At 37.1% G+C, this 18,926-nt stretch overlaps 1 protein-coding gene across 6 annotated transcripts in view; it reads right to left on the reverse strand.

Annotated features, from left to right (window-relative positions):
• PPFIA1 (PTPRF interacting protein alpha 1) overlaps positions 1 to 18,926 on the reverse strand; it is a 60,410-nt gene that overhangs the window by 19,540 nt on the left and 21,944 nt on the right. For 5 of the 6 annotated variants that reach the window (XM_054199776.1, XM_054199773.1, XM_054199778.1 and 2 more), the window contains exons 3-19: positions 18,535 to 18,636; positions 17,693 to 17,857; positions 16,751 to 16,825; positions 16,201 to 16,302; positions 15,739 to 15,960; positions 14,821 to 14,967; positions 13,737 to 13,871; positions 12,554 to 12,637; positions 11,842 to 11,973; positions 10,133 to 10,195; positions 8,743 to 8,822; positions 8,340 to 8,472; positions 7,463 to 7,686; positions 6,900 to 7,134; positions 3,165 to 3,316; positions 2,245 to 2,417; positions 1,101 to 1,194 (exon numbers count right to left, since the gene is read on the reverse strand). In XM_054199776.1, the coding sequence (XP_054055751.1) occupies positions 1,101 to 1,194; positions 2,245 to 2,417; positions 3,165 to 3,316; positions 6,900 to 7,134; positions 7,463 to 7,686; positions 8,340 to 8,472; positions 8,743 to 8,822; positions 10,133 to 10,195; positions 11,842 to 11,973; positions 12,554 to 12,637; positions 13,737 to 13,871; positions 14,821 to 14,967; positions 15,739 to 15,960; positions 16,201 to 16,302; positions 16,751 to 16,825; positions 17,693 to 17,857; positions 18,535 to 18,636 (2,318 nt within the window). Of the gene's footprint in view, positions 1 to 1,100; positions 1,195 to 2,244; positions 2,418 to 3,164; positions 3,317 to 6,899; positions 7,135 to 7,462; positions 7,687 to 8,339; positions 8,473 to 8,742; positions 8,823 to 10,132; positions 10,196 to 11,841; positions 11,974 to 12,553; positions 12,638 to 13,086; positions 13,162 to 13,736; positions 13,872 to 14,820; positions 14,968 to 15,738; positions 15,961 to 16,200; positions 16,303 to 16,750; positions 16,826 to 17,692; positions 17,858 to 18,534; positions 18,637 to 18,926 lie in introns of all 6 variants that reach the window. The other variant, XM_054199779.1, reaches the window with a different exon arrangement.

Raw genomic sequence — 18,926 nt, forward strand, 5'->3', positions numbered from 1 at the left:
TTATTTGTTAATAGAATTTAGGTACTGCAAGAAATCTCTTGCAAAGAGAAAACAAGCACATTTTCTTTTCAACATTCGCTATTCTGTCTTCAGAAGGCAAGTAAGAAAAGGAAAACCTGTCTGACCTTGGGCAGAGTAAAGGAAGCTGAACAGAACAGAAGCAACAAAAGTGCAAGGTATACGGCTCAGCTTCGGGTGGAAAAATGCTAAGAATGCCTGATCCTACTTCTATACATTTTAGCGTTTCCTGTATTACCATATAAGCGTTAAGTCAAGATTTCTACTAGTAGCAACAGCTATTTTTCAGCTATGACTATGACTAAAGCGTTTGCTTCATCTCTTCTAAGTCTGGGAACAACAAAGCATGCATTACTCAAAAGGTAAACATGAAACTACAGATTGTCCTCAGACACACACTGAAAAAATTCTCACGACTAGGAATAGGTAACTACGTACCTAAAAGGTGCCTTAAAAAAAAGGAAATAGTCACAATTTATAAAAAAGAGGAAATCAGGAGTATATGGTGCAAGGAAAAAAGATTTCAGCTGTTGAAATGTACGAGAGAAAATGTCGAGAGAACCTTAAACAGAAGTGAAAAAATTAGTGCACACAGCAGCAGTTAGCAGCTGTAGCACAAAAGGAAAGACTTGCAGAGTCACCTGCTAGAAAGGACAGAAGGATGGCTGTACAGAACAGCTCACGCTTTCACCCTCTCTACTCTCTCACACTCTGGAGCAAGTCACAGCCAAAGACAACTCTGGGAAATCTTCCAAATGAATTAAACCCAAAGCAGGTATTAAACATAACAAATCCGGGGGAAAGGTTTGATAAGAGTCCACTTTTATCTCCAAGTTTGTTTATTACAGCACTAAGCTTTCAGCATTGAAATTAGTTTCAAACTTATCATGAACTATGCCACTACTAAAAATAATAAAAAATAAATAAAAAATAATTTAAAAACATTCTACAGAGGCTTATTAGCCATAGCACCATACTAGGGAAAAATACCTGAAAACAAAACAAAATAAAAAAGAAAACAATACATTTTTAAACAAAGCAATACCTTAACAAAAAAGGATTAAAAATATTCAATGACTTACTTCTTCTGCATTTTCCTGTTTTTTTCTGCCTGACCTCCAAGCTTGCTGAGACCTAATGCATCCTGAGAGGAACCATCTGCTTCTGCCATGCCAACTACAAAAAACCAAGACAAAAATCAGTCTTGTTATTTTCTCAGTTCTGGCCAGCTATAACTCAAAAATCACTGTTGCTTTGCTGACCACAAGTATTTAATCCTTGCTAATATTAGGACAAGGGCTAATGGTTTTAAACTGGAAGAGCGGAAATTTAGATTAGATATTAGGAAGAAATTCTTTGCTGTGAGGGCGGTGAGCCCCTGGCCCAGGTTGCCCAGAGAAGCTGTGGCTGCCCCATCCCTGGAGGGGTTCAAGGCCAGGCTGGACGGGGCTTGGAGCAACCTGGGCTGGTGGGAGGTGTCCCTGCCCAGGGCAGGGGGGGGCACTTGGTGGGCTTTAAGGTCCCTTCCAACCCAAAACGTTTTACGATTCTATGGTGATTAGTGATCAAAAATGTACAAAGCCAAACCTCCAGTCCCATCTATCGCTCCATTTTCTAATTAAATTAATACCCATCAACATGGCGTATAAAAACAGGAAAATCAGATTTGTATGGACTCAAACAGGTGCTGTCTAAAACCAGCTGGAGTCACACCAAGTACCTCCTGTTTCAGCTATCTGTAAGGTGAATTCTCAGTGTTCCAATATCACTAATGGCTGGCGTCAGCATGAAGAGTACTGCTTTAGGCAAAGAATTACACAAAAGAGAAAGGTAACCGTAGCGTTTACTAAGCCAGCTGGGTTCGTTTCAAGGGAGTTCCTTTGGGTCCGAAACGAAGACATGACTGTTGGTGTCAATAATAACAAAAGCCTCTTTCACTTCCGAGATCCAGTTGGAATTTTGGTTTCATAAAACAAGCCAGAACAGGTCAATAAGGTTCAATAACCTGACTACATGAGACTAAAAGACAGCAATAGCTGAACAGCTGAACTTGCATCCTACACTCTTAAAAGGACCTACCAGAAGATTTAGGGATACTAATTCCAAAAAATGCTGTACATCAGCATCATAATAATCAGTCATAAATATGCACAAACTGACACATACATCATAAAATTCAGTCTTTCACTCTCTCTCTTATTGTGCAAAACAAAACCCCAAACCAACCTTGTCCTAACGATTCCTTGCTTGTTTGTCCAGGTCGTCCCTTTTCTTTCTTGCCAAACAAGCGGCCAATAGAGGATTTGATCCCCTTCTTTTTGGGGGCTTTATGAAGTGAATCTTGGCTACTATTACTGCTACTAGGATTACTTGTTTGCCCATCTTGTGAGCCTGTTGAACTTCACAAAAAAAAGACGAGTCATAAAGAAGCGCACGTACAACAAATTCACTGGGATAACAGTGAGGGACAAGTTCAGGTTTCTGTGCAAGTTTATAAAAGTAACTCATTAATGACATCTAATTTCACCTTTTAATGAGTCATGAAAAGAAACGTATCTATGAAATACTTATCATTAAATAGAAAAAACAGTGGAAAGGACTAAATCATGCAAGAAACGAAGGGATATAATATTTATATGCTATAACATGGAACTACAGGTCAATTCTTACTTTTTTTAAGAAACAAGAATTCAAGTGTTTAGAGTGCAATTCAGAGAGACTAAAGTTGACAACACAAGTTCCTGACAAACTGAGGCAGACAAGGGTTTACAATACTTGAGTTCAGTCCACCCCAGATACTCAGGCACTTTGAAAAGAACATCTGTCAGTCAAAATGATGGTAATTCTGCAACTTATTTCTGAATTTCTAGCTAAATTCCCATCTATGAAAGACGACTGGAATTGTATGTCTTGCATTTCCAAAGCAAACTTAATGCAGACCTTGAGTTCCAGAAGAATTCATCACATAAAGCCACTTCTGATCATTAATAAAAATCTGTGCTCTTACTGTTTATATAACATAAACACCCATTTACGCATTCATGCTTTTTACTTCTGAGAAACACTTCAATAGCTAGGCCAAAATCCTGAAACATTAAGTGAAATACCAAGTTACTGGTAGGCTTGACTGATTCACAGCTACTTACTTCCTTATGTCCCTGATATCTTCATGGCTCACTGTATGCAAAGCTCCTTTTTGGACTCTGTCCAAACGCAACGACCGAGGTGAAGAAGGCGGTGATGTCTCACATTTTATTGTGGTTTTATCATCTCGTACCTCTTCTCTAGAAGCTGGAGACTAAAGGAAAATTAATGAAAACTTGAGGGGTTAGTTGGAAATACCAAAACACGAATGCAACATCAACACTACACAAAATATTGAAAGGAAAACTCAGTTATTTCAGTGATTAATTACTCTTGCCATTACCATTCTGCAGTTGCCTATTTTTTGTTTGACTTTCTGGATTTTCTGTTACCTTCATGTGACAAACTACTAAATTTCAGTCTTAACTAGTGAAATGAGCAAGCTGCACTCATCTTTTAGTTCTTAGCTCTATGAATGAATAAAGTAACATCTTCAGCACCATAAAACTAATATACAAAGACAAAAAAACCAGAGTCCTGTGAACAGAAGGCGTCTCAGTTCTCACTGTTATGTGTTTAGACAATCGTTAGCAAGATTACCAATTCTATGAAGTCAGTTTCTACATACCTGTGGCTATGGCTTATCTCAAAGTTTGAATAACAGAAATTATTTGTGTGTGCACTAACAGACCTTTAAAATTAAATGCCGTTTCATGAAGATCGCAAAATAGTGGTTACAGACAGAAAGCAACAGAACAGTGCCCCGTACCAGCAAAAAAGCCAAACAAAAAAAAAACCCCCACAAAACAAACCCAACTCACACTTATGTTAAGATGATAAACCATTTTACATTTAATATCAAAGAGCATATGATCTTGCATTAAGGTTACCCTGCAAGTGCTTTGTTTTATGTTCCTGTTATCCATTAATGAGTTTGGGGACAGGGAAGGAGACAGAAGGGGTACACCAGTAAATAAACTAAAGATTTTTACCTTTCTACGGTGTTTCCTTAAATCACTAGGCTGATAGATGCATGCAAAGAGAAGAAATTTGGAAAAGCCATATTTATTGTAAACTGTAGCAAAGACTGAAACAACTACTACAGACAAAACACGAGGGAGAATATAAATAACAATTACAGCAATGGCACAGAGAAAGATACGTTGCATGAAGTACTCTTCAAATCACAGATTACTTAAATGCAACCCTGAAGAGGGGATAAGGAAGAAAAAAACACCATAAACAAGACTTAGTGTTGTTTATCTACAGAAGTACTGTAGATATTTCAATGTATTGGTACCACAGGCAAATTAGCACACGAAACGTGCATTGTCTTCAGCAAGAAAAGCAGTAAGGTTCACGGGGGTGTAAGGTGTTGCTTTTAAAAAGCGAGAGGATTTCCTGTTGTATGTCAAGGACTCGCCTTGAACTCTACAAGCCACGTGGGTAGCCACAGCAGCTTCGTACGGTCTCTGCACTAGTCCCTTCTCACACCTTAGCCATTCCTGCAGCCGCTTCCTACACAGCATGAACAGCGGCCACGCTTTAATAGCTGCGAAAGACAGAGTGCCAACAACAGCTGTTTTCTATACAGTAACAGCGTTTTGTACTTTTTACTAAGTTTAAACTGCTGGAATGTTTGCACAGAAGTCTACCACCAGTTTCATTTCTCCTCTATCTCGCTTCCCAGGTGCTCCCCACCTCTGCCGGCGCACAGAGCAAGGCAGCAACCCTGAGTTATACAAACAAGCTATCACATTATTCAGACCAAGGCTGACAAAAGTTTAATTGAGATAATTTGTTTAATAATTACCATTGTATTCGGGGACAAATTATTTCAGAAGGGTTGCAAGGGACCTTTAAAGATCATCTAGTCCCTCCTCAAGTTCTTAGACAAAGCGCAGCAGATTCTTTTTAACCTTACTGGATCTTTCACCTATTAAATCTGATAATCCATAAAAATGAAAACGTTTACCATATGGAATAAAAACTGCCCACAAGAACGGTTCGAGAGAGCTGTAGGTTTCACAATTTATCATGTTGATACTTTTCATTTAATTTAATCACGAGGGGTTTTCGGCTAACTGAACTGCCTAACACCATTACTGCAGTTGGCATTAATTTAATGTTGCCATCCTGCTCATAAACTAATGCAACTTTCTATTAAAACACTGGAAAAGAGAACATGAGAACCCATTCAGTCTGATAATTTATAAGCCATTCCAAAACTTTCTAGAAAGCTCTTGTTCTGCAATTCGAGAAGCATGGCTTCATGCTTTCACAAAAGCTTTCAGAAATCAGTTGCCAGGTACTGAAGTGTCACACAAATACAACCGCAAACAATGGATCAAGTGCCTTTGAGTCACGATTCTTATGATCTAAAGTGAACTTAATTTTTTTACTTTTGTTCAGTTACACTGAATTTTAACATTCTTCTGATCTAGTCTTCATGAAAATAGCTACTAAAATTTGTATAGGGTTTTCTGTAAGAGAAGTACTTAGCTTAACTACTTACTACTGTGAAAAATTAGGATGTAAAGCACTCCACATTCTGAAATTTGTTAGTTTCTGTAAAAGAAGTGTGCTTGAACCCTACATATATGGCTACAGCTAGTACAATGATTTTTTTATTTAATGCAAGAAAGGCAAAATGATTCCTTTTTTATGAAAAAAAAAAAAAACAAACCCAAAACTTTTTGGTATAGGTACACATTCATTTTAAGAAGCCAGCAAAAGTAGCTAGCTGAAATCTAGGGGTGTTCAAAAACAAATAAGAAACTAAAATGAGTCAAGTCCGTTTACAAGACCAGGACCGTTTACAGTCCACCTGCTCTTAGAGCGATGGGGAGCATTCCTTGGCTACTGGTTGGTATAGTACAGACATTGATACAGGGGCAGTAATCCAAGACAATAAAGTACAGTAAGCGTGGTGTGGCATGTACAACTAGGAAGTACAGTTTCCAAATGCATATGCAAATATGGAGACAAAGGAATGCTTCTAGAGCTAAGTTAGAGAAGGAGCTTTTCCTGGAGAGCGCTTGCAAATAAATACCGGTATCCAAGAGGCACCTTAGCGAAAGCTATTCCAAATATGAGAAGCTCTTACGGTTTGCTTAACATTTATGTAAAACCAAAAAAGTGGAAAACTTGTATCTTGTTTTTACAGATAGGCTTACATGCACAAAGCAGCTCCTAGAAGGATTACGTTTTCTAAGCGGTCATAAGAATGTCAAAAGAATGGATCCATCGTTCTCTACTCACTGAACTGCTAAGTCCAAGCTACTTCATCAGCTACTAGGTCTAACAGATCATTCCTTTACCTGCCAGTCTTAACAGGTTAAAACAAGACACTAGCACTCATTAAAACAGCTGTGATACCTCCACGGTCTTCAAGATTAAAGCAATATATGCAAATCACTTTTTAGATGAGTTTTTAGTGGAACAGTGGACTGCTAACAATCAACTTTAAAGCAGAGGGAGAAACTGACTGCTGTACCAGGGGTTGAAAAGAAAACATTATTTCTTCTAGCGAGAGGAATCAGAAGAAAGACCATAACAACAGACGGAATACTTAGGCATGAGATGTTGACCAATTAATAGACTTGAGTTGTGAACGTTTTTCCTAATCATTATGACTGTATCTTACACTTTTTATAGAAGTTGAAAGGAAGCAGTAGAAAAACCTAGAGAAAGGAAAAATACAGCTGAGTAAGAAGAAGAGGAAGGGGAAATTAAACAACCCATTTCCTAGAGAAAAGGAACACTCTTACAAAAAATTAAAGTTAATGGATACTTACCAGTGTCATGATACCTAGTCTGTCCACTTCCCGAGCTGGACTATGCGGAATTCGCCTTGGGGTGGAGCGGCCACTGCCAGGTGGGGAAGAACCAGCAAGTGAACCACTGGCATAGGGAGGAGGAATGGAGCTCATGGACCGGAATCGGCCATGGGCATCCAAATTTCCACTACCCACTCTGCTTTCAATCTCCTCCGCACGCTGCTCTGTGTTTTCCTTTTCTTCTTGTATAAGTCTAAAAGAAAAAAGTTCCAAAGGAACGTGACATTGAAACAAGTAGCATATAAATAGACTGAAAAATCTGAAAAAGTGGCGAACACACTGCTATTACCACTGTGCAGGGGTTTCTGTCAAACTAGTAACACACAATCCCTTCCATAAATTGGACTGAAGATAAAAAAAAACGAAGAGTACTTGGGCATAAACAAACTAGTTATGTTGTCAACTCTCTCTGCCAGGAAACCGAATGGGCAACCACCATTTTCTGCGTAACCACACAAAAAGGATTTCTAGCATCACAGGAACTCATTTTTATTAAAACCTTAACAGCAGATAGACCATACCTAATCTCTTTGTTGATTGCATCCAACTGTTCTTGAAGCATCATGGCCAAAGTCTGAGCATCAGCCTGACCACTTGGTGACAGGAGATCAACTGAACTGAATATAGTCTCCCTGTCATCCTCAACATCGGACACATCGACGTCACTTTCAAACGCTTGTGCCACATTTGCCAATACACTTGCTTGCTGGGCTCGCTCCCAGTCCTGCTCGTTCAGAGTTTGAACCTAAGAGAATAAAAAAATTAAAAAAAAAAAATCCAAACTCAAATGGGAAAAACATGGCATTTCTACGCTTTTTCAAAATGTTTAAAATAATTTTTAAAAAGCCCACTTACATGCTGAATGCATCCATCAAGACAGCAATGTTTAGAGAAATGTAAAAAAAAAAAAGCTATAGTGTAGAAAACTTGGCATCTTACAGTTAAGTGGAATTTTAAAATGGACAACCCTATTGAATAAATGAAAATGTCACGTCTTGGCTATATATACTCTAAATTACAGTAGAATTTCACTGTCAAATCCAATGAGAATTTTGGAATCAGCTTTATGTAATGACAACTTATGTGTCCTGAAAGGGACTTAAAATTGCTTGCAGAAGAGTAATGTTAGATTAGTGTATAGACACAAAAAGCCTTCAAACTATATTTTACAGGCTTATCGTACTTAATACAAATGGGAATTAAAAATAATAATTTTGCAATTATTTGTTACCAATTAAAAAGACTATTAGCTGTGCATTAGTTAGTAAAACAGGATATATATATCAGTTTATTGCTATGTATTCCTATTCCAAAAACTCCTTGCAACAGATTAGCCTCATCTAACTTTTTTTTTTCCCCCAAAGTTTTATTTTCATTTTAATTTCTGAGTTCTATTACCTTTGAAGGTTCATCTCTGAGAGCTGCCAAACGTCCTTTCTGGGGACGTCTTAACACTGATGAGGTGCCATAGGAGTCCGTGTGACTGTCAGCCACAGACGAAGATGTCACAGGGTATCTGAAATCTGGTCGGCTAGAACACAAAGAGACATTTTACCCGTTGGAAGGTAGGGGGAAGGGGAAAACAAACCAAAAAACCCACCCAAATGATTCCTATTGTCCCACCAGTGCCAATTTTCTTTAAGCAGTATTAGAACTCCTTTATAAGCTCTATAAAGAATACATAGCTATAAAGTTTTATAGCTATGACTAAAGTATTTTCAGTTATAATAGACAAAATTACATTTAGCAAAGTGACTTTAAAGAAATAAGAAAAAACTGAACTACAATTAAGTGCTGGTACCTGTGATGAAGTGATGTGGCTCTGAGTCTCACTTGGTCATTTTCAGCCCTTAACGCTTCAACATTTAATACAAGTTGATCCTGTAAAATAAAGAGATACAATACTTAACAATATGCTTTAAAAAAAAAATAAAAATCAGTGTCAAATACTAATTTATAAATTAACATTTATGTTTTTGACCTCATTTCTATGAAACTCAGAAATAACAGATTTTAAAACATACCCTTCAACAACGTAAAATATAAAAATGTTTTTTGCTACACACAATACAGTACCATCACAAAAGGGCACCCAAGAACAATTCTGCTGCCTCTTTACGCTGTGACTCTAGGTAATGACAATATGCATTTTAAACACAGCTACTAAATGAAATTTACGTATTACTAACATTACTGTAATTAAGCGATAATATTTAATAAGAAACAAGAAGATTTTTTTCAAGCCTTGCACGCGAAAGGTTCTAAATGCATTCATTTTTAACTTGGACATTTTTACATGCTCTAGAAACTCAGAATTTACCAACAGAGAAATCCAATGAATGAGAAAATAGCAAAAGCCTAATAAAAAGTGGCTGATGATGAACATCTGTGCCTTGTGTGAAAACCGCTGGCCTACACACACAAAAATTCAAGGCACGTTCTGCAAAACATTCTGAACACGTTCTTTTTCTTACAGAAGCAGAGCCTCTACAGTTTGGCCTAGCTACTTACTAGAATGATTTGGGGAGATGCTTGTTTCAAAACAGATAGCGGGACCACAAAAATCAGTTGCCACTGCTTAAGGATGCAAAGAAACGAAAGGCCGCACCACTAAAATTCAAGAAGGGAACTTGTCAGCTCCAGGACAAGCAAAACACCAGACAGCTGGTATTGCGAAGGAGCAGCCAAGTCTAATAAATATTGCTCTCTCTCCCTCCCAATTCAGAAAACTTTCAATATTTGTCAGTTGAACAAGCATTTCATGATACTGAATGCTTTAAAAAAATATATATATCTTGGGGGAAAATACTCAACATTAAGAGTATTTCTCTTTTCTTTTTTCTGTTCAACGTCATACGCACATTGTGATTAATATAAAAAAAAAGTCTATATATCTTTTCACAAAAATTCTATGCAATCTTCAAACTTCAGCAAATTGCCAATATATCCAGCCACTATACATATTCAGAGGTGTGTTAAGTCTCTGGGTAAAAAGCTATGAATTACCTATAAAATCATCATAAACTGAGGCACACAATACCATAAAATAAGCAATAACAGCCTCCTACTTTTAAACAGACCAGGTCATGTTAAGTTTTATCAGGGAATTCAAACCTGGTCCTGCTATGTAGCAAAACAGCAATTATTTTCCGATATATTATTTAAAAAAAAAAAAAAAAAGTGTATTATACCTTTTCATGCTGAAGTTCCTCTATTTGTTTTTTTGAATTTTCAATTTCTCGAAGAAGTGAATTCTAAAATAAAATGTATCACAAATTAAGTTACTTATAAAAGCTTTTAACTCTTGAACCATAACTAAGTTGAGTATCAAAAAATTTCAGTCAACAGTATACAGATGCATCTGAAGTTACAGCTACTTTGCTGCTTTCATCATTTCACTTTGATTATATTTGAAGTTTTCTCCTTTCAAGTGTACAGGCCTCTAAATAATGGATTTAGCAATAGTACAAGCTCCAAAAAAATTTAACACCAATACCAGCCTTTTAAAGCTCTGTTTGACAAAATTGGTAAAAAAGGAATAATTAGGCAGCTAAAATAATTCAAAGCAATTCACTGAGCGGTTACTAAGGCATTTACTGGCTGTTATCATTAGGTTTTCATTTTATTTTCACTTGCCCGACCTACAAAATTATAATACAGTAATTTCTTGGATGTACTGTACCTCCAGAACTGCAACACTCACTGACTGACGGGCCTTCATTAACGTCAGAGCTGTCATCTTTACAGCTATACTGTGACTTCTAAACAACTCCAGTAAATATAAATACTTATGACTACCACAATCTCTTTACTCAAAGCAATTTCCAAATTCAGACTAAGAATCACCTGAGAATTAAGAAACATTTGAGCTACAATGATCAATGTTCAACAACTGTATTTGACTATAGTAGGTGATACCAAGAAAAAAAAAATAATCAGAAATTCCTCCTAATAGGAAACTCATAACTGCGTCACCTTCTTTGCCTTTTCCACCATTGCCAAAAAGTTCTGCTGAACACATTTCTTTGAAGTATGTAATACCATTATTTGCATCTTAAACGTGCAATAAAGTTTCATACATGAACAAATAAATCATTCCGGGGGAAAAAAGCCCAAGTGATCAGAAGAAAGTCTTAACATTTTACATGCGTGTTTCCTCCCAACTTATCATAAAAGAATGAGCTGGAAGCCACAGCAAGAATACTCTTCTAGAAGCTGTTACTCAGTGAGGGACAACCATATTTTCCCCATTATTCACGAACGCAATTAGGGTTTGGAAGGTAAAAGGTTAACCCTAAGACAAACACCCCCCCCCCCCCCCCCCCAATATTCAAGCATTTAAAAAAAAAATAAACACAGTCAGCTGTTTCCCAAAAATGGAATTTACAAAGACTGTTAGAGCAACCTTGCTGATGTCATAACAAGGACCATAAGAATTTCTGAAGTATGGTCTACGTGGGAAGAAAACGCAAGATTGTTTCCACTTGCAAGGATCCCACAATGACTCAGGGTAACTGCTGCAGACAAAAGCAGTAGGAAATACAAGAAACCGAACTGTAAAAAGGCCAGACTTCTAGTCCTAGTTCTGTAGCCTTCCTGTATTACACTGGATGAGCCTATTTATGCAGTCCACACCAGTCCACACTTAGGAAAGGATAAAGCTTCTGAAAAGATGCCTTCTCAACACTGTGGTACAATGCCCACAGGTAACCTCAAAACCAAAAAGATTTTTAAGACTGTATTTTCCAAATCCTCACTAGAAAACAGCCTTAACAGAAACTACTTATTAATAAAGATTTAGTATTTATTCACTGAAATTACAGACATATTGCAAGATACACAAATCACTACAGAATGTTGAACATCTAATTAATGTATACGCTGGAATGTGACTCGTTACCTTATCTTCCAAGGCAGCCATCCTTTCCTTGAGATGAAGCTGGAGCCTTTCATTAGATTCAGACAGAAGCTTATCAACAGTTTCTGACAAACGTTTATTATGCTCTTCATTCATCTTCTCTCTCTGTCTAGCCTAAGATACATAAAAGCTACTGAAACAACTTAAAATTTATAATGTCTACAACAATTTCCAGTTTGTAAAAACAGTAAGTTTTATTTAATCCAAATGCATTTTCTTTAATAGAAATGTTTTTCCCAAGGAAAAAGGAATACTGCATGTACCTCCATGGTTCTATAAGGGAGTACAAGGGACACTTACGACTTCAGTAATTGCTCCAAGATCAGAAGGTTGAAAGTCTGAGCTAACACTTCAAGAAAAAGCACATTTCAGAACCAATTCCATTATTTATAACCTAGGAACCAAATTTTCCATAGGCATTTAATTCAGCAAGCTTTTGATCTGTCTCCTCTTTAGAAAGTACGACTAGCAATTAGGTATTTTCAAACTTCCATCGGAGACTTTCGGCTTTTTCTTGAGATCTAAGGTCAGCCACAGTGCAGCGGCTCCAATCTTCCAACTATCAACCAGCCTAAACTCTGGCTTTATTTTAGAGATGAGAAATAAGAACAGCTTTGTTGAGTGGTAGGCAGCCATGGAGGGAATTAGATTCTTTCTTCCAGCTTTGTATCTTTGCCAAGAATATATACGGTACCCTTTGTAGTTCTTGATTCTTTTCCTCTAGCTGTGCTTCCATCTGTCTCAGTCGTTCCTCTATATTGCCATGTCTCTCCTCAGCCTGTCAATTGGAAAACAAAATTAGAATTTGGTTGTTTTTTGGTTTTGTTTTTTTTTTTTTTTTTTTTTTTTAAAAGAAGGTTTCAAAAGCATAGAAACATTGAAGCACAGTAATATATCTAACATGCTTTGCGCAACTGCCATTTATGGTAAATCACAACGCAGAACAGATGCCTTTCTGTCACTAAAAGAACCTACTAAGAGTTCATATGGTAAGTAACAAAATGATGAAGCCTCTCAACCTTAAGTACCATGAATCCACTACTATTTGCAAATGAGCTTGCAACAGCAGAAGTTCATTCATATCCCCAAGAATAAAAAAAAATAAATTAAAAAAAAAAATGCATTTTCAGCTTTTCCTCACTAACCTAGACAACATGACCCTTTGTTAGTAATCATGACAAAGCAGAAAGCAGCAAGCAGAAACAAGGACTAAGATACAAATTCTACCTTCCTAAGCTTGGTGGTAAGTTCCAATAGTTTAGCATCTTTAGCAGCAGAGTTCCCAGGAGACAAAAGGTCAGACTACAGAGCCAGTTAGGGACAGGAAAGATAACAGGGAAAGAAATGAAACCAAGGCTTTAAAAGAAAACACACACACACGCAGATGAAAAGGCTCATTTATCATTACTAACATAGAATTCTTTAGGCTTCATTATTCCATTTGCAGCCTTCTAAAAATCTTAATGAGTACTATTACTTCTCTCTCTCTCCCCACATTCCTTTCTTTGTTAACAGTGGAAGAAATTTGGGGTTCCCCTCCAGAAACAGTTCTTGTTCTAGAAGACTTTATGCCTATTATTGAATGAATTTTAACAAAAAGCAACAAAACAATAATTCAGAGAGACATTTTCATCATGTAAGAGAGTTAACAGAAAACTTGCTCAAGTTCCAAGGAGCAGAAATTTAAAGAAAAAAAAAAAGCGAATCAGAGTCTGTTCTTAGAGATGAACAGAAAATGCAGAAAACAAGGAAAAACATTTTCTGAACTAGTTGGACAAAAACCAGAAACACACTACAACAAACCCAACGCTTTAAGAACAGATTTCATGTAGCGGGACACTAATGGAGAAGAAAGTCTCTTGAGGACGTTGACTCGCCTTTGAAAGTGCTGCAACTCTCTGTGCCAGCTCAGCTTCTACCTCCGGCAAAGTTTCGGCTTTTCTTAAAGTCTGCTGCAGCTTTTGCTCAGCTAGTTCCAGTCGTTCTTGCAATTGCCTGTTCTTATCTTCACTCTACAGAAGATTATGATCAGCAAATGTTTAGTGTTAAAACGGCAATTAATTTTCATCAAAGAGGAAGGTAAGGATACAGATTACTGCCTTTACTAGACCTATGGAGAACAAACTGTCCAAAATTGTTCATAACCAAAGACGTTGCATCCTCTCCTTCATTACCCGAGAAAACTTTTTTCTTTACAAATTTTTTTCTGCAGACAATTCTGTGTATTCCGAAAGCAACTACATCACCAGATAAACATAATTATGGTATGGGAAGCAGCATAGAACAAGTTGTGAATTTTCAATGTCAAGGCTGTGCTTTAAGTTACAGCAAGGAAACAATTCCTTCATATTTTAAGTAATGCTATGCATGTTACCGCACAATTTATTTTTATTTAAAGTGTGTGCACAACTTCTTTTAAAAATTCTATTAAAAGGGACTTCTCTTGTTGACTAAGAGTTGCCTGGCATCCTCTAGTTAGAAAGCGACTGGCTAAACAACCACTTTGGTTTTAAAGTAAGACAAGCACATGTCAAATTTCCTCCCGCAGGACGGCAATGTTTACTTCTATTACAAGCTATAATAATCACTACACAAATTTTAAAACTGTTTCAGCTTAGAATGAGTAATCTCACACATGAAACTAAAGATGCTGGGATACACATATAACAAAAATCCCCCGTTAGTAGGGAACACAGCCCTGCTGCACCATGATCAAGTGCACTAAAATGCTCAAAACTGTTTCCTTTTTCCTGTAAACTGTCTGATCTTAATTTTCAGGGTAAAACCCTGAACAATGCATTCCTCCAGTTACTGGAATACAATCGCTAACAATAGCGCATTACAGATGATATTTATCTTCCTAAAAGCAAAAGCTTTAGTACAGTATGAACACTAATTATCTCCATTATTCCCATCTTTTATGCTGAGCAAAATGTACTTTATCTTATTTCAAATCACAACCTGTCGATGCATGGAGTCTTTAGTGGCGATTTCATTTTCAAGTTTATCATTGAGGTCATGCACAGATGTAGCTTCACGTTGTGCAGCGAGGTAGCGTTTCTCAAGAGTTGTAATTCTCTCTTCCATGTCTTCCTTTTGGGCCATAGTCTATGCAAGAAACAAGAGAGAATTTAGAATATAAGGGATAATTATTTAGCGATCTAACTGAGGGGAGAACCCACAAACCAAAAATAGTGATTAGAAAAAAATAAAAAGCAGATATAGTCTGTTATTTCTCTCAGTAAAAAAAAGGGAGAAGAAAGAATAGTCTCACCTAGGCTTACAAGTTCAATGATTTTTTTTTTAAAATGGTGAATGCTAAAAAAGACTGGTCTATTTTATTCCACCACAGATCTGCTATTTACGTTTTCAACAGCAAACAGCAAATCTTTACTTCCTGGGGACAGTCAAAGAGTGTTCTTGCATTTAAGTAAGCTCCCTTTCTGTTTAATAAGGATATAGTACACAGCAATACGTAGCACCTTGGGGATCAGTGACTGATCAGTAACAGGAATTGTCAATCACACCCCTGAAATCAAAGTGATTCCTCAACCAGCTTTAAAAATAAAAAATCTAAACTTCATGAATAAGCTTAGCATTTATGGCAAGATCAAGCACCTCTTCAAGAACACATTAAAGTTCACAGTACTAAACTTATATTTTAATAAATTCATGAAATATGTAGTTATTCATAGATTAATTGTGAAGACAAGTTTTCTTAAGTGACTGGTCTTTTAAATAAGAAGTAGCACCACCATGCGCTACATCACCTGTCAAACCAAAGGCATTCAAAAGCATAAAGGTCTAACTGAGCGCCAATGACACTGAGATTTTATAAAGCAATTGCGACTACTCAAATTTTGACAGTTTATTCCTCACCTCTCGTACATCTCTCTGTAACTTTGTATTCATTTCTTCAGATTTTATTAAGTCTTTTCTAGCTGTGTCAAGATCTTCTTCCAGCTCTGTTACTCTGCTAGACAAAGCAGTAAGACGTTCTTTCATTTGCGTCTGCTCTTTGTTTTGCTTATCTATGATGTCTTGGAGCTCAATCACTTTAGCAAGGTTTTCATCGTGGCATAAAGAACCATCAGAGGATCGCTATTAAACAGGAAAAAAATTTGCACATTACACAGAAATTGAAAAACAAACTGTTACTTATCTGTAAACACCCCTCCCCCAAGATAATTTTATTACCTGATAGACTGCAAAAATTGAAATTATAGTAACTGAGACGTCTTAATTAAAGCATCACTCAAACTATTTTATTATCGTTTAAAATTAAAATATAGGTAATGGTTAAAAAATCAGACATCAGCTTAAAAAAGTCAATAGCTGTACCTTCCCATTTGTAGTTGGTGTATTTTCTTGTTCATGATTTATATCCAGCATCCCATCTGGAAGTGTTTTCTTCTGATTATTTTGCTCTTTCAGAATCATTAACTAAAAGAAAAGAAAAGTTTATATACATATGTTTCAAGTCAATTCCTTTCTCACTAATAATATAAGGAACAGCTGCAAAAGCAAAGGAGCGAAACAATTACTGATTCTACTGCAAGGTATGTATTAATAAAATATGGCACAGGCACTCAAAAACTTATGCCACTGCATCCCAAAAATTCTTATTTGAAAGCCACAGGAACTCTTTTTGTTGGGGTTTTTTGTTGGCTTGCAGGGTGGGGGGGGGGGGGGGGGGGCAGTGTTGGGGTTTTTTTCCCCCCTTGCCTGCTCTTTCAAAGTGACTATGTTAAAAATTGTAGTTATCCCATTTGGAAAAATAATCAAAAACAAGACGTGAACCTTAAATAACTGAATAAATTACTGTGTTCAAATATTGATTAATACACCCACAATGCACACGTGAAGACTTCTTTTAAAAAAAGAAACCTACCTCTTTATGCGTAGTACCTAGTTCTTCTTCCAATAAGCTACATCTTTCAAGTGCTACTCGTAACCTCTCCCTTACCTGAAAGAGTAATTTCAAATAATTTGAAATCATTCCAATTAAAAAGAAATCAATTTCACTGATTGCGATGCTGCTATCCCCTTTCAAATTGTAAATGATACTATTTCCATTACACTTAGAGACCTGCTTAATCTTACATACTAATTACAACATATGCTACAAAAAACCTTCTAGAGAAACAATGAGTATCTTAAAATTTAGCTTTTCCTTTTTTGTCATAAGCAAGTCATATCTCAACATGACCTGCACATTTAGGCAAGAATTAAAAATATCCAGAATTTGCCTATCCTTTTGTAAGGCACAGAGTGTGTACGCTTTTGCTTACGCTTTTGCTTACTTACCACAAGGAAGAAGAGACAGAACTCCACGTAAACTAATTTGCCAGACTTTACACACAAAGGTCACAAACGTTAAGCAAACGATGAGTTGGCAGCAAAATTCACAGTAAACTTTACCACTTGCATATCCTGTTGCCAACACCAGGCACAGCTAAAGGGCGGAGCTCCTTTAATTCAGTTTTATTTTGTACCACAGAGCGAGCAGATTCCTCTCCTTCTGTTCCCTCTACTCCATTTCTTGTATTACATGATCGAAAGGCTAAATCCTGATATTATACAGGTAAGCAAATGTATGCATTCCTACAACAAATATATTGCCCCTGAACCACCCTTAGCTTACATTAGCACAGTTAACGAAGTACATGTTAATTTAGGAGGGCAGTTACCAATGTAGTTCTAGCAAAGCCACTATCTTAACACAGAGAAAAGTTCTGAGGACCTGACTTTTACAACTTTAGTACAAAAAGCTGCATGGTCCATATGAAAGAGGGCAGAGGATGATTAGATGTTAGCTACCATATTTCATTACCTTTTCATCAAGGGCTTTATGGTGTTCAAATAAAGATTTTAGTGCTTTGAGAACTTCTACTTCACTAGAAACTCCTGCTGGAGACTGAGCTTGGCGCTTCACAACAGTCATTCTGAGAGATCGCTCATGTCTGGAGACAAGACACTCCAAATGTTCCAGTAACAGCTAAAACAAAAAAAAAAAAGGAACAAAGTTTATTCTTGTTCTGCATAGCTGCAGGAAACTTTGCCTCCTAAAGCTTTGAGTTTTGAGTTCTAAACTTCAAATCTGAGAGCACACGACTATTGCATGAAGCATAAGGACCTGTTTTTAACATTTCAGCCCTATCAGAAGCGATACCAGGGCTAACGCGTTTCCTACCTCGCTCGTTCAGTCCAGCTTTTACATGAGGCTTCTACTTAGCCAGGTCCTTTCAGTTCCGCCACCAACCTGAGGAACCGCGTGCTTGTCAGAAGGATACACATAGGAAATGCTCGAAAGCGGAGAGCAACTCTTCTGCTGGCAGCCGTGGAAGCTGCTGGAAGAGATCGCTACAGTTTGGCCGCTCTATTCCGCTGATCTTGGGTGTTGTACGATTACAAAACTTTAACAAGGCAGCATGCTGAATGACAGACAGCAGTGCAGTCCTACAAGCTTTTCCTGATTCTGCACAGCAGTATTTGGAACGGCACAGAAGCTTCCAAACTTTCTTAATTAACACACATTCGCACTTCCAGGGGTGCTCACGTGCAAATATCAGGGAAAAAAAATACTTTCAGCTTTTCAAATTCAACATTCAATGTTTTTCTCCATGTAGCTGGATGCTTTAACAACAATAATCTTGGAGAAGACAAGGAACTAACCCTCGTATTATTTCTTTCTGCTTTCAGTTCAGCGATTTCTTCTTCCCTTTCCAGCAGCTGCTCCCTGCATACATTGAGCTCTTTCGTAAGCGCTGCAAATTCCTGAAATGAACCAGACAGAAATATAAGCACATCAAATATCAGGATACAGTGAAAGTAGATTCATATGAACACTTCACATATTTCTCAAAGTATTCATTTCGGGTATCTAAAGCCAATACAGTTGTATTAGTCATGCTAAGCAGGCTTAAGCTCAGACACTTAAAACCGTTACACCGTCAAACGTAAAGGTAAAAGATGTCTGACCAGTACTTTTGCGAATTTGTTTATCTCTGTAAGCAGTTATCCGAATTGAGGTATCCCTGGTAAGCAAAGGAAAAAACCTATTCGTA

This window comes from Rissa tridactyla, chromosome 4 (genome assembly GCF_028500815.1).
Source record: "Rissa tridactyla isolate bRisTri1 chromosome 4, bRisTri1.patW.cur.20221130, whole genome shotgun sequence".
NCBI classification, from domain to species: Eukaryota; Metazoa; Chordata; class Aves; order Charadriiformes; family Laridae; genus Rissa; species Rissa tridactyla.